Source organism: Microcebus murinus, chromosome 16, assembly GCF_040939455.1.
Source record: "Microcebus murinus isolate Inina chromosome 16, M.murinus_Inina_mat1.0, whole genome shotgun sequence".
In the NCBI taxonomy this organism is placed as follows: Eukaryota; Metazoa; Chordata; class Mammalia; order Primates; family Cheirogaleidae; genus Microcebus; species Microcebus murinus.
Genome location: NC_134119.1, coordinates 66,196,967 through 66,211,210, shown reverse-complemented (window position 1 = coordinate 66,211,210; position 14,244 = coordinate 66,196,967). Strand labels below are relative to the sequence as shown.

The 14,244-nt window shown below is 51.8% G+C and overlaps 1 protein-coding gene across 1 annotated transcript in view; it reads right to left on the bottom strand.

The window, feature by feature from the left end:
- BICRA (BRD4 interacting chromatin remodeling complex associated protein) overlaps positions 1 to 14,244 on the bottom strand; it is a 79,353-nt gene that overhangs the window by 20,321 nt on the left and 44,788 nt on the right. Inside the window, exons 2-5 of the mRNA XM_012761563.3 lie at positions 6,140 to 6,240; positions 4,274 to 4,319; positions 4,143 to 4,185; positions 189 to 254 (exon numbers count right to left, since the gene is read on the bottom strand). Coding sequence (XP_012617017.3) covers positions 189 to 254; positions 4,143 to 4,185; positions 4,274 to 4,314 — 150 coding nt within the window. The 5' untranslated portion in view covers positions 4,315 to 4,319; positions 6,140 to 6,240. The remainder of the gene's footprint in view (positions 1 to 188; positions 255 to 4,142; positions 4,186 to 4,273; positions 4,320 to 6,139; positions 6,241 to 14,244) is intronic.

Here is a 14,244-nt window from a genome sequence, read left to right as displayed (position 1 = left end):
AGCATCCCCCACCTCTGCTCCCTCCTGTACAGCCAGGGTCTGGCAGCTGCAGTCCCACCTCCAACCCATGAGCTCCCAGCGACCGTCCCCAGCCTCCTCCCATCAGAGCCCCTCGGGAGGACAAGCCCAAGCCTCCCCTCTGGCCTCCAGGGCCTCCCTCCCACTGGCTGCCTTCACGGGCCACTTACCCCAGGACCTTCATAGAAGGCACTTTGGGCCTCGCCGGGATTATCCAGGAGGTCGTCACTGTCGAGCTGCAACGAGACCCGCCCCCGCCCAAGGTCAAAGTCAGCAGGGCAGGCCCGCGCCCCAGAGCAGAAACCAACTGAGGGTTACTCAGCACAAGGGGTAGGACGGAGGGGGCTGGGGCTATGGCAAACTCTGCCCCCAGAAAAGAGGCCCCAAACTGGTGCGCTAGCATGCTTAAAACTCAAGGCGTCCCCAATGCCACATCCCCTAGCCTGGTCTCTGAAGCTCTTTTGACATGCCTGTCCTGAACTTGAGCTTCCTGCCTCCGTGCCCTTGCCTGAGCTCTGTCCCCTGCCTCGGGCCCTCAGGCCCTTTGGCAGCTGCCGCATGTGCCACCTCCTTCCAGCGACTGCCTGCCCCTTCTCACTGAGCGATGCTCTCTACGCACCCAGTGCCTGGCACGCCTCCTATCCGGGCACCTGACGCGCCACGCTGTGCCGTCTCTGGGAGGCAGGGGCCTGCTCGACTCCCAGGGGCATCCTGGTGCCCAGAACAGGCCCTGGAGCCACACAAGCACCAGTGAAGGTCTGTCCTCGGCTGAGGCCTCCCTAACTCCTCTCCAGAATCCCAACTTGTATCTCCAGTACAGCATTACTCCCTGGACTTCCGGAATCTTCCCCCAGATCCCAACCTCAGCAAACGGCACCACAATCCACTCGGTTGCTCAAGTCAAAATTCGGGAGTCACTCTGGATACTCTCTCCCTCAACACCTAATCCACCAGCAAGTCTAGTTGATTCTACCTCCCAAACGGATCCCAAATCCAGCCCTTGCACGACACCAACTGCCTGCTCGGTGGCCCAGGCCACCAGCATCCGACCGCACTCACCTCTGCTCTACAAATTATTTGATTCTCCGAGTGGAGTTCAATTCCCCTCCCTCTGAGCATGGCCAGATTTAGTGACTCCCTCTAGTAACAATGTAACAGAAGTGAGGGCGCATGCATGACTTCAGAGAGTAGGTCATCAAAGGCACTGTGGCTTCCTCCTCCCTCTTAGATCACTGGCTCTGGGAAGAACAGCCGCCATGTTGTGAGGGACTGAGCCTTCCCGCCGGTAGCCATGGGCACGAGTCACTGTGGAAGTGCACCTGTCAGCTCCAGGCAAGACTGCAGGTGACTGAAGCCCCAGTCCACCTCTTGACTGCAACCTCAGAGTCCCTGAGCCAGAGCCACCCAGCTAAGCCGCTCCCAGATTCCTGACCCTCAGACACTGCAAGAGCCCTGACAAATGTTTTAGTCACCACATGTTGGAATAATCTGTTGCATAGCTGTAGATAACTAATACATTAGGTTATTAAGTATGGAATGTCTGATTTCCTTAAGTACTAAGTTTGACAGTTGATATCTCTGACATTTCACTTTGACTCTTCGGTTGCTTTTTTTAAAAAAATTATTAGTGTCAAGGTACATCCTCATTCTTTGAAACGCATGTTTTGGCTTGTGATGATCTTTCAAAATTTTTTTAGAGCAATTTTTGTGCAACCATGGATAAGTAAAAAATTAGTGTTATTTTTGAATATGAGATCTGTCATGGAACCCAGGCAGCGCAGATGGCTAGAAATATCAATGAGGTGTTTGGGAAGGGTGTGGCTAATGAACGCACAGTACATTGATGGTTTGAGAAGTCAACTTCTGGTGATTTTAATCTTGAAAAGGAGCCACCCACAAGACCACAGTGGACAATGACGAGCTGAAAGCTGTAGCGGAAGCAAATCCATCTCAACCTACATGTGAATTAGCAGCCAGGTTTGATGTCATTATTCCAACAATATTGGAGCATTTGAAACAAATGGGCAAGGTAAAGGACATAAAAACAAACACTATTTCTACACTATATTATCACATGTGATGAAAAATGGATTCTTTTTGACAACTGCAAGTATTCAGCACAATAGTTGGATACAGATGAAATGTCAAAACACAGCCCATAGGAAACTGTTGTCCTTATAAAAAAAAAAAAAAAACAAAAAAAAAAACACAGCCCAAAACTGAATATTCATCAAAAACAGCTAATGGTGCCTGTTTGGTGGTCCAGCGCTGGTATTATCCGCTACAGCTTCATGACACCTGGTCAACTGATTACAGGGCATGTCTACTGCAACCAAATAGACAAAAAAGATGAGGATGTTTGCGATTAAGCAGCTGAGACTGGTCAAGAGAGACAGGCCAATCCTCTTGTAAGATCACATTTTGCACAGACAATGCTGCTCAAACTACAGAGGCTGGACTTGGAAACTCTTTGTCATCTACCATACACACCAGACCTTGCACCAACATGACTACCACTTCTTCCAGGCTTTGGACCACTTCTTTTTTTTTTTTTTGAGACAGAGTCTCGCTTGTTGCCCAGGCTAGAGTGAGTGCCGTGGCGTCAGCCTAGCTCACAGCAACCTCAAACTCCTGGGCTCAAGCAATCCTCCTGCCTCAGCCTCCCGAGTAGCTGGGACTACAGGCATGCACCACCATGCCCGGCTAATTTTTTTTATATATATATATTAGTTGGCCAATTAATTTCTTTCTATTTATAGTAGAGACGGGGTCTTGCTCTTGCTCAGGCTGGTTTCGAACTCCTGACTTTGAGCAATCCACCCGCCTCGGCCTCCCAGAGTGCTAGGATTACAGGCTTGAGCCACCGCGCCCGGCCTGGACCACTTCTTGCAGGAAAAAATATTCACTTCTCAACAAGCTGTGGAAAACGCCTTTTGTGATTCCATACTCACTCACTCTCCTGGCTTCTTCACTGTTGGCATAAGCAAGCTACCCTTAAGATGGCAAAACTGTTTGTCGATAGTTTAGGCACATACTTTGAGTAACTGTACTGCTTCTTGTTTGAGATATAATGAACTAAACTTTTGATTCTCAATTGGACATTTCATATTTAATGACCTAAAATCTCCTCAAAGTTCAACAGATTTCTACTCTTCCCCATTTCATTCCATTCTCCAGGGAGCGAATCAAATATGGCATTCTCCTGCTTAAGAACCCATAAGAACTGTCTGTCACATTCAGAATGAAAATCAAAACTCCTCTATCAGGGCCCTGTAAACTTGGTAACTTTTGTCTACTACCTTCTCAACCTCCTACTAGTTTCCCCTTCAGTTTGGCCCCACCAGCTTTCTTTCTGCTCCTTGAAAGCACTTTTCTAGCTTTGCATTTGCTCTTTCCCATCTTTGTGATTGCTCTTTCTCCTCCCAGGAACACTGTGGCCACCTCCCTTTAATTCTGAATGTCACCTTCAATGTTACCTCCTTAGGGCGACCCTCTGACCACACTGCACCCATTCATTTTCTTTTAAACCTTTTTTCTTATGCAAGTGACATTATTATTTTTTAGCATACTCTACATGGTGCTTTTCACCATTACTATTATCAGTTACTAGTTTCTTTCCTTTTTTTTTTTTGAGACAGACTCTCACTCTGTCACAAAGGCTAGAGTGCCGTGGCGTCAGCCTAGCTCACAGCAACCTCAATCTCCTGGGCTCAAGCGATCCTCCTGCCTCAGCCTCCCAAGTAGCTGGACTACAGGCACGCTCTACCACACCCGGCTAATTTTTTCTACTTTTAGTAGAGACAGGGTCTCATTCTTTCCCAGGCTGGTCTTAAACTCCTGAACTTTGTCAAAGGATCCTCTTGCCTCGGCCTCCCAGAGTGCTAGGATTACAGGCGTGAGCCATCGTGCCCGGCCCTAGTTACTGGTGTGTTTACCAAGGAGGCAAGCATGGCACAAAGGCAGGGACTTATCGCTTTCGTTCACTGCCATAACTCCAGTGCCTGGCTCATAGAAGACACAGGGAAAATGTCCACTGAAGTAAGGGGATATGTCTCTCACTGTTTCTCACCCCCAATCATGCAGCCCCCCACATGGGGAAGGCTGCTCCCTGCCCCAGGACTTACCTTCTCGGATCCATGCAAGAAGTCGTTGAGGGCCTGAGGATCACTGGAAGAGAGAGAGGAAGAGACACTGAGGAGGTAAGGAGCTGGGGAGGGGCGGGCAGGGGAGCGGGGGTGGGGAGCCCATTACTCACCAAATCACGTCTAGTAAGCATCTCCCATCCTCATCATCCATCGCCACTGGATGGGGTGGGGTCAGGAAGAGGGCGAGGGAGACAAGGTTAGATTCTGCAGCGTGCCCAGCCCCCTCCCTGCAGGGGAGCCCCTTGGAGGGGTCCGAGTTTCTGTTCCCTGAGTCCATGGGGATGGGAGGGGTGAGCACCTCCCGGGTGTCCTCCCTGCCGGAAACTCCTGACTGGGGACAGCTTCCTTCACCTCCCCTCCCCCACCCACACTCCCCCAGCACCTGATGATGATAATGATGATGACGACAATGGTATCAACCAGGACTAAGTGAGCCCTGGTTGTGTGCTTCGTACACATTTAACTAAATGGGCTCTCACGGTATCCTGCCACCCCTACCCTGGGGTGGGGAGCTTGCCCTGTGTGTGAGGGGTGGAGGAGGGGGAGGGAGGGAACGAGAAGAGCCCTGGGACTCAAGGCTCTGGGCCCGAGGAAGGAAAGGGAGGGAAGGGAGAAGGCAGAAGCAAGGCACAGACGCCACATGGACAGGCGCTCTGCACCAAGAGGCCACGGGCATGAGGCTGGGCCTCCCCGTCAGAATGATGAGGATGAGGACGGCTAACGTTTGCTGAGTGCTTGCCACGTGCCAGGCACTGTCGCAGCGCTTCACCAACGTTAGCTTGCACGCCCCCCGCAGGAGGGGATATTGCCAGTCCCATTCGACACCCAAGGGAGCTGATGTTCTCTGTATTTGCCCGTCCACCCTTCAGCCATCCAGCCTTCCCTCCCTCCATTCATCCATCTCTCCATCCTTCCAAATCTCCTTCCATCATCCATCTCTCCATCCATCCACCCATCCCTCCATCCATCCATCCATCCTTCTAAATCTCCCTCCATCCATCCATCCACCCACCCACCCATCCCTCCATGCTTCCAAATCTCCCTCCCTCCATTCATCTATCCATCCACCTACCCATCCCTCCATTCCTCCATCCTTCCAAGCTCCCGTCCTCCCGTGTTTCCCTTCTGGCAAACACCCAAACCAACCCACCCTTCCACCCGCCCGCCGCTCCACGGCTCCCTGCACCCTCTGCCGGCCTCTCCTCCCAGTAATGGCACACAGGACATGGTGAGAAAGAAGACAACATCCCTGAACGTGCAAATCTACAGCTCAGGGTTCCTACTCTCTTTTCTGCCCTGGGGTGGTGGGTTCTGAACCTCACCGGGAACGTGGGGACTGTCATTACGGCTCACCAGCCCCTGCCCTAAAAAGCCCACATACAAAGATCCTACCTGCGCCCGGAGCTGGGTCACAGCCCTCACCCTGACAGCCTTCCCTGCCGGCCCCAGCAGGAAGCTGCTCATTGTCACCCCCAGCGCCCGCATCCTCGAGTGCTCTGTGACTCAGAGGAGGGTCTCGGACAAGGACCCGTGCTGTGGGCATCTGATAAGAGGCTCTCTTGCCAGAAACACACACGTGGGTGAAAATGCCACACGTTTCCCTGGGGTCCGTGGATCTTCCACATGCAGCCCCAGAGCCCTACACTCCAGGGGACTGTCCCCCGAGAGGCCCTCTCCTGCCCCACACCCCTGCCCCATCACGCTTCCTTCTCCCGGTGCTGCCGGTCTGTGGCCTCCGAGCCCCTGCCGTCCCGCCAGCCCACACGGGCGCGGAAAGGCGAGATCTGCAAAGACTCTTGGAGAAGGCGGAAAGACCCAGGGCCCGGGCAGGAGAGGGGACAGCTGAGGGATGTCGCCAAGCCAGGTTCCGCTAAGAGGGAAGGTCCCTTCCTCACCCAGGGGCCAAAGGGGAACCCGGGAAGGCGGACTGAGGACCACGGCACTCTGGGAGTGAGCTGGGACGCTTCCCTGGTTACCTGCGCTACAATCGAATCATGAAGGGAAGGAGGGGGTGTCGGCTCCAGGTCTACGCGGGGCCCCCAGCTGGGGACTTGGAGAGGGTCCTTTCGGGGGCCAGCTGTGGAGAAAGAACCAGAGAGAGGCTGTAAGCGAGAGTGCCGGCGAAAAGGAAGAAGACATCAAGACGACAGACACTCAGGTACGGGGCGTGGTTGTGACAGAGGCAGAGGGACTGGGGGGAGGGAGGACAGAAGGCAGGGGGAGGGGTGAAAAGACAAGGTTAATGGGGAAATAAGAAAGGAAAGGACACTCACAGGTTTAAAATCACACAGAGCCACGCTGCACGTTACCATGCACACCGTATGCATTTACCACGCATGTAGCATTACACCGTGCCATTTATTGCCACTTCAATCTAATGAACTACAGCCAATCGTTGCTATCTGCTGCCGTATTTTAGGTTCTAGAAAGGCACTGTGCGCACGGAATTGGCCAATCCTGAGCTGCTGCTCCAGGGAGAACGCAGGGCTGGGCTCCCGCCGGCCTCTGGCCACACTGCTGTCACTGACCAATCGGTGCCTCACCTCCCTCGTGTGTGTTTCAGCTTAAAAACACCTTCTTTTTTTTTTTTTTTTTGGAGACAGAGTGTCACTTTGTTGCCCAGGCTAGAGTGAGTGCCGTGGCGTCAGCCTAGCTCACAGCAACCTCAATCTCCGGGGCTCAGCGATCCTCCTGCCTCAGCCTCCCGAGTAGCTGGGACTACAGGCATGTGCCACCATGCCTGGCTAATTTTTTGTATATATATTTTTAGTTGGTCAATTAATTTATTTCTATTTTTGGTAGAGACGGGGTCTCGCTCAGGCTGGTTTCGACCTCCTGACCTTGAGCAATCCGGCCGCCTCAGCCTCCCAAAGTGCTAGGATTACAGGCGTGAGCCACCACGCCCGGCCAAAAACACCTTCTTTAATACACAACGTTGCTTCATTCACAATGAGCCACAGCCAGCGGGACCGTAGCCCGCACCTGAAGGCCACTTCTCTAACACACATGCATTCTCACGAGGAGCACCGGACCACGCTTCACGCCATGCTTGCGAGCCGTTTTGTGCAAAGTCTCCAACGAAAAACGCAAAGATGCGAAAAACGTAGCACTAACTAGACTGTGCAATGGATGCTAGTTTGCAACAGGAGCTGGAGTGAGAAGGCGGAGCGTCGCCTTGCCTGCCCTTGGCGGAGAAGGTGCACCTCGAGCGGCTCCAATGTGTTTGCTGCTCTGCACGCTTCTCGCCCGGGAGGCACCATTTTGGGGTTACAAACATTGGCAATAGGCGCATCTGCAAATACGGAATCTGTGAAGCACAAGGACCGACTACAATGATCACGAGGATAAATCACTGGCTTAAATACTCTATGCACATTAATTCATTTCCCCTTCGCTAAATCTCTACAAGGCAGGTGATTTTGTTATCCCCATTCTGTAGGTAAGGAGACAGGCTCAGAGGTTAGTAATACGTCCAAAATCCCACAACTAGTAAGCGGCCAGGCTGGGATTTAAGCCTTGGCAGGCTCACTCCAAAGGCTCTGCCCTCTTGTCATGATAAATATTTTTTTCCTTTAGAGATAAGATTTCGCTATGTTGCACAGACTGGTTTCGAACTCCTGGCCTCCAGTGATCCATCCTCCCGCCTTGGCCTCCCAAAGTGCTGGGATTACAAAGGCAGGAGCCACTACACCTGTCCTCATCCTGATATTTCTCTTTTAAGATCTGAAGCAAATACGGGAAAAATGTTGAGATAATATCATGAGGCCAGGTGACAGGGGTGTGTGTGTCGTTGTTATCATTTTATGAATGATTGGGATGCTTCAGATTTGAAAAAGCAATGAAGAGATGGGCATGGAAGACAGAGGAAGGAATGGTGGCTGACAATGAAGAGCTAAGAAAAAAAGAAATTCAAAAAAAGGTGGGGCGCAATGGCTCATGCCTGTAATCCTAGCACTCTGGGAGGCCGAGGTGGGAGGATTGCTTGAGGTCAGGAGTTCGAGACCAGCCTAGCCAACACAGGGTGATCCCATTTCTACAAAAAAAATAGAAAACTTAGGTGGGCCTGGTGGCGCATGCCTGTAGTTCCAGCTACTTGGGAGGCTGAGGCAGGAGGATCGCTGGAGCCCAGGAGTTTGAGGTTGCTGTGAGCTACGATGACAACATTGCACTCATGCCCGGGCAACAGAGTGAGACCCTGACTCCAAAACAACAAACGAACAAAGAGAAAGGAACAGGAGTAGACAGCGGCTTCCCCTCTTCCTCTCAGGTTCCAGACCCCAGAATGATCTAGAAACACCATGGCACATGGGACCCTTTCCATCTGGAGTCCAGGTGCACTGCTCCGGGCCTGGAAGTGTTCACAAACTCCCAAGGTGGCTCCAAGTTCGTTCTTTCCTCCTCCCTGGCTGTAGCTTTGGGTGTGGCCCAACCTCCCTGGACTACAGCAGAATTGGAGACGGGAGGGAGGGAGTTTCCTGAGTGAGGCTTCTCCCAGTGTGGATCCTGGATCCAAGGGTGAATTTCCAGGGAAGGGGAAGCTCCAGAATTTTTTATTAGTGTTTCCATTCCAATGGCAACGCTAAAGAAACGGAAATCGGAACTTCTGGGAAGGGGGAAATGGTCTGCATTGTAATCTAGGTGCCGGTTCCTTGAGTGTTCAAAATGCCACAGCTCAGATCAGCATTTCAATGCATGTACCTCTGACTTTTAAAAAGTATAAAAAAAAATAAAATAGCAATCCTGAAGACACAAGAACAGCAGATTGGCGGGAACTGCTGCAGGCGACTGGGACAGGGGCTTTGTTATACTGTTCTATCTAATTGAGAGAATTTGGAAAGTTTCCATAACAAAAATAAAAATACATGCCCATGATAGGCAGGTCTGGGGACCTCGGAGATGGCCCCTGCCACTCTGGTGCCTGGGCTGGCATCCGTGTCTCCCACCCCCATGAACTGGCTGGGTGACCTTGGGCCTGGCATCCTTGTCTGTAAAATGGGCACAGTCGCAGTGCCCGCCCCGTGGTTTGCACGTGGCAGACGCAGGCATGGGGCTTACTGGTACGGATGTTATTTTGTGAGTATTACTAAACACGGCTGGCTAATGAGAAAAGGTCAGAGATGCAGAGCCCTCGCTCCCTCCCCCTCCTCACCTCCACACAGTCTCACCCATCAGGACCTGCCCAGGATCCAGAAGGTCACAAATCAGGAGAGGGACCCAGGCTGCTGCTTTTTTAACAAACCCTCCAGATTTGCAAAGCGCCTGCTGCCTGTGGGTGCTCACAGAAGGAATCAAGCCCACCGTGACCAGTTCTGCAGCCAGGTGTCCTGGGTCCCCATCCTGGGACTGCCACTTCCCAGCTGTGTACCCTACAACAAGTTACTTAGCCCCTCTGTGCCTCAGTTTCCCCATCTGGAAAATGGGCATGTTAGGAGTATGTCCCCCACTAACATTGTTACACAGTAACACCTTTAATCCTTACGTGTCCTAAAGCACTCTGTATGCGACATATACCACCAGCCCCCGGCTTTTCTACCAGATGCTGTTTGTCACGTCACCCTCATGCGAGTTTGGAAGGGTTCATGGATCATCTGCTTTAGCCAGGGGTTACAGATGGACATGGTCCTGCTGAGACTGATTCGAGGCACCGAGTCTCCTTGAATCCTTCCACCCACCCTGGCATTACCCCCATTTTCCAGATGACATAAACAAGGCTGCAAGAGTGGGGACACGACAGAAAGAACACTGTGACGCTTGCACTGGGCTAAGCACCTGTCCCACAGCTTTCACCCAGGAGGCAGAGGGAGCTTTAATGACACATATGGGCGGACGCGGTGGCTCACACCTGTAATCCTAGCACTCTGGGAGGCTGAGGCCCGAGGACTGCTCAAGATCAGGAGTTCAAAACCAGCCTGAGCAAGAGCGAGACCCTGTCTCTACTAAAAAAATAGAAAGAAATTAATTGGCCAACTAAAAATATATAGAAAAATTAGGCGGGCATGGTGGCGCATGCCTGTAGTCCCAGCTACTCGGGAGGCTGAGGCAGGAGGATTGCTTGAGCCCAGGAGTTTGAGGTTGCTGTGAGCTAGGCTGATGCCATGGCACTCTAGTCTGGGCAACAGAGTGAGACTCTGTCTCAAACAAACAAACAAAAAAAGACACATGAACCCACCAGCTGTTGAAAGAGAATTAGAGCCCTGCCTGGATATCTAGCGACACTAACGAATCATGATTAAGATTCTAGGTGTAATAATGGCATCATTATTTTTTCTTTAAAGAGTTCTTGCGTTTCAGAGATACATCCTGAAATATTCAGGGGTGAAATTATACACTGCCTGCAATTCACTGCGAAACAAGCCACTTGTGTGCGTTCAAGCTGCATAGGGACCCGAGCTGTCCGATATCGTTGCCGTGAGTCACGTGGGGCTATGTCCACTTAATGAAAGTTAATTAAAATTAAATGACATTAGGGCAAAGGACTTGAGTAGACATTTCTCTAAAGAAGACATACAAAGGCCAATAAGCACATGAAAAGATGCTTAATATCACTAATCGTTAGGAAAATGCAATCAAAACCATAATGAGCTATTACTTCAAATTCATTAGAAAGGCTATTATCAAGAAAACAGAAAACGACAAGCACTGGGAAGAGTGTGGAGAAACTGGAACCCATGGGCGCTGCCGGTGGGAGTGTAAAATGGTGCAGCCACGGTGCACCAACAGTGAGGCAGGGATGCGGAACATTAATAGCTGAATTACTACATGATCCAGCGAATTTCACTCCCAGGTTTATGCCCAAGGAATCGAAAGCAGACTCCAAAAGAGATTTTCCTAGCAGCATTCATTATTCACAACAGCTAAAAGGTAGAAGCAACCCAAGTGTCCACCGACGTGGAGGGACAAATGTGACAGGCACATACGGTGTGGTATGAAGGAGGGAAGTTTTGGGGCATGTGACAACATGCATGAACTTCGAGGACGTTATGCTAAGTAAAATAAGCCAGTCACGAAAAGACAACTATTATCCGATCCCGCTTATATGATAAGGGACCTCGAGTTGTCAAATTCACAGAAACGGAAAACAGAATGGCGGTGGCCAGGGGCAGGGGGGAGGGGGACAGGGAGTCGGTATTAAGGACAGAGTTTGACTTTGGAAAGATGAAAAGAATTCTGCAAATGGATGACGGCGATGGTTGCCCAATGATATGAAAGTACTTAATATCACTGAGCCTACACTTAAAATTGGTTAAGCTGGCAAATTTTATGTTTCTGTGTATTTCAACAAGATAAATAAAAAAGGCAGGGGGAAGGCAATTATAATAGAAACATCAAAGTTTTTTCAAAAAAAAAAATTTTTTTTGAGATAGAGTCTCACTTTGTTGCCCGAGCTAGAGTGAGTGCCATGGCGTCAGCCTAGCTCACAGCAACCTCAAACTCCTGGGCTCGAGCGATCCTCCTGCCTCAGCCTCCCAAGCAGCTGGGACTACAGGCATGCACCACCATGCCCGGCTAATTTTTTCTGTATATTTTTAGTTGGCCAATTAATTTTTTTCTATATTTAGTAGAGACGGGGGTCTCACTGTTGCTCAGGCTGGTTTCGAACTCCTGACCTCGAGCGATCCTCCCGCCTCGGCCTCCCAGAGTGCTAGGATTACAGGCATGAGCCACCGAGCACTGCCTAAAAATCTTTAAATTGAAGAAATTAAATGCAATCAAACCTTTAGTTCTCATTCCAAGTATTCAATAGCCACGTGGGCTGGTGGCAACTGGAAGGGCCAGCGTAGATCTGGGACATGTCTACCAGGATAGGAAGTTCTACTGCACAGCGGGCGTGTGTACGATTGGGCGGGTTGGTGCGTGGAAGGGGATGAGTGGCCGCATGTTTCATTCTATTTTGTGTACACTTGAAAGTTTCTACAATGAAAGAATTTTGGCTGGGCGCGGTGGCTCACGCCTGTAATCCTAGCACTCTGGGAGGCTGAGGCGGGCGGATCACTCAAGGTCAGGAGTTCGAAACCAGCCTGACCAAGAGCGAGACCCTGTCTCTACTAAAAATAGAAAGAAATTAATTGGCCAACTAAAACTATATAGAAAAAATTAGCCGGGCATGGTGGCGCATGCCTGTAGTCCCAGCTACTCGGGAGGCTGAGGCAGGAGGATCGATTGAACCCCAGAGTTTGAGGGTGCTGTGAGCTAGGCTGACGCCACGGCACTCACTCTAGCCTGGGCAACAGAGTGAGACTCTGTCGGAAAAAAGAAAAGAAAGGAAGGAAAGGAAGGAAGGGAAAGAAAGAGAAAGAAGGAGGGAGGGAGGGAGGGAGGGAGGGAGGGAGGGAGGGAGGGAGGGAGGGAGGAAGGGAGGGAGGGAAAGAGAGAAGAGAAGAGAGGGGAAGGGGAAGGGGAGGGAAGGGAAAGGAAGGGAAGGGAGAAAGAATTCTAATTAGCAAATACTTTACTATCAAATCTCACCCGTCTGATGGTTTAGTTGCGCTCTGTCTGTCTGTCCGTCCTCCCTACCAGCACGTCGGCCCTCCAGGGCAGGGCCCCTGCCTGTCTCGTGTGCGGAAACTGCCGGAGCCCACAAGGTGGGCACACAGTGGGAGCTCAGTGTTTGTGAGATGAATGGATTTAAAAAAGTTAGACAGCCGGGCGCGGTGGCTCACGCCTGTAATCCTAGCACTCTGGGAGGCCGAGGCGGGTGGATTGCTCGAGGTCAGGAGTTCGAAACCAGCCTGAGCAAGAGCAAGACCCCGTCTCTACTATAAATAGAAAGAAATTAATTGGCCAACTAATATATATATAAAATTAGCCGGGCATGGTGGCACATGCCTGTAGTCCCAGCTACTCGGGAGGCTGATGCAGGAGGATCGCTTGAGCCCAGGAGTTTGAGGTTGCTGTGAGCTAGGCTGACGCCACGGCACTCACTCTAGCCTGGTCAACAAGCGAGACTCTGTCTCAAAAAAAATAAAATAAAATAAAAAAATAAAGAAGTTAGACAGATCCAGTCATTCTTTCAAGGGCATTTATTAAGCACTTACTGTGTGTGTGTGTGTGTGTGTGTGTGTGTGTGTGTGTGGTTGAGGATACCCAAAGAGCAAACGCAGACCCCGTCCTTGGCCTCAGAGAGCATGGCCGTCCTCAGAGAGCATGGCCGTCCTCAGAGAGCATGGCCGTGGGGCTCAGCCAGGGGTGGCACTGGGGACCCGTCTCCTCCTCTGCTGCATAGTCGAAAGCTTTTGAAAAAATGGCAGGGGTGGGGAGGGGAGTCGGAAATCAGCGTGCAGAGCCGCCGAGCGGGTACTGTCAACGGCACCCCGTCAGCCAGCCTTGGTGTGGACAACTGGCCTCTGGGCCAACCTGCTCCTGGCTCCTCCCTTTCCTGGGAGAGACTCTACTTCCTGCAGGGACAGCCACGTGACGTGAATGAAACGGGAGTGGACACACCGTGTCCCTGCAGGGTGGAAGCTTTAGGTGGCATCGTATGGTCCACCCGAGTCCCAGAACAGGACAGACACGGATGGAGCCCAGGCAATCCAGGACGGGCATGCGCACAAACGAGAAACGGCCTTCGTGAGCCGCCGTGACCTGGGCTTCCTTGTCCCCGTGGCACCAGGCGGCCAACGGTGCCGGGCACACCGGGAGGAGCCCGTGCCGCCCAAACGCTTCCTGGGGCCAGGCCCTGTGCCCACTCCACACCCGACCCCTCCGGACGCCCAGGGAAGCGGGAGGAGCAGCGCCCGTGCACACTTTACAGGAAACAGACACTCGAGATCGGGACACTTGGGGGCCAGAATTCGAACTCAGGCCTTGAGATTCTGCAGACCGCACTGCTCACCACCGCGCTATAAAAAGCAGGAAAGGCCGGGCCTGCAAGCCACAACCAGCTCGAGAGAACAGCGACGACGCAAGGACGACAGTGTCCCTCCAGAACGCCGTGCGATTCCTCCTCCGGTCGCCGTGCCATCGGAGCTTTGCGCTGTCGCCGGGCCGCGCAGAGGCCAGACTGCCTCTCGGGTGCAGGACAAAGTGCCCGCGGAGCCCCAGAATCGGGCTCGCTTCAATTTCCCCGCACGAATCGGAGTGA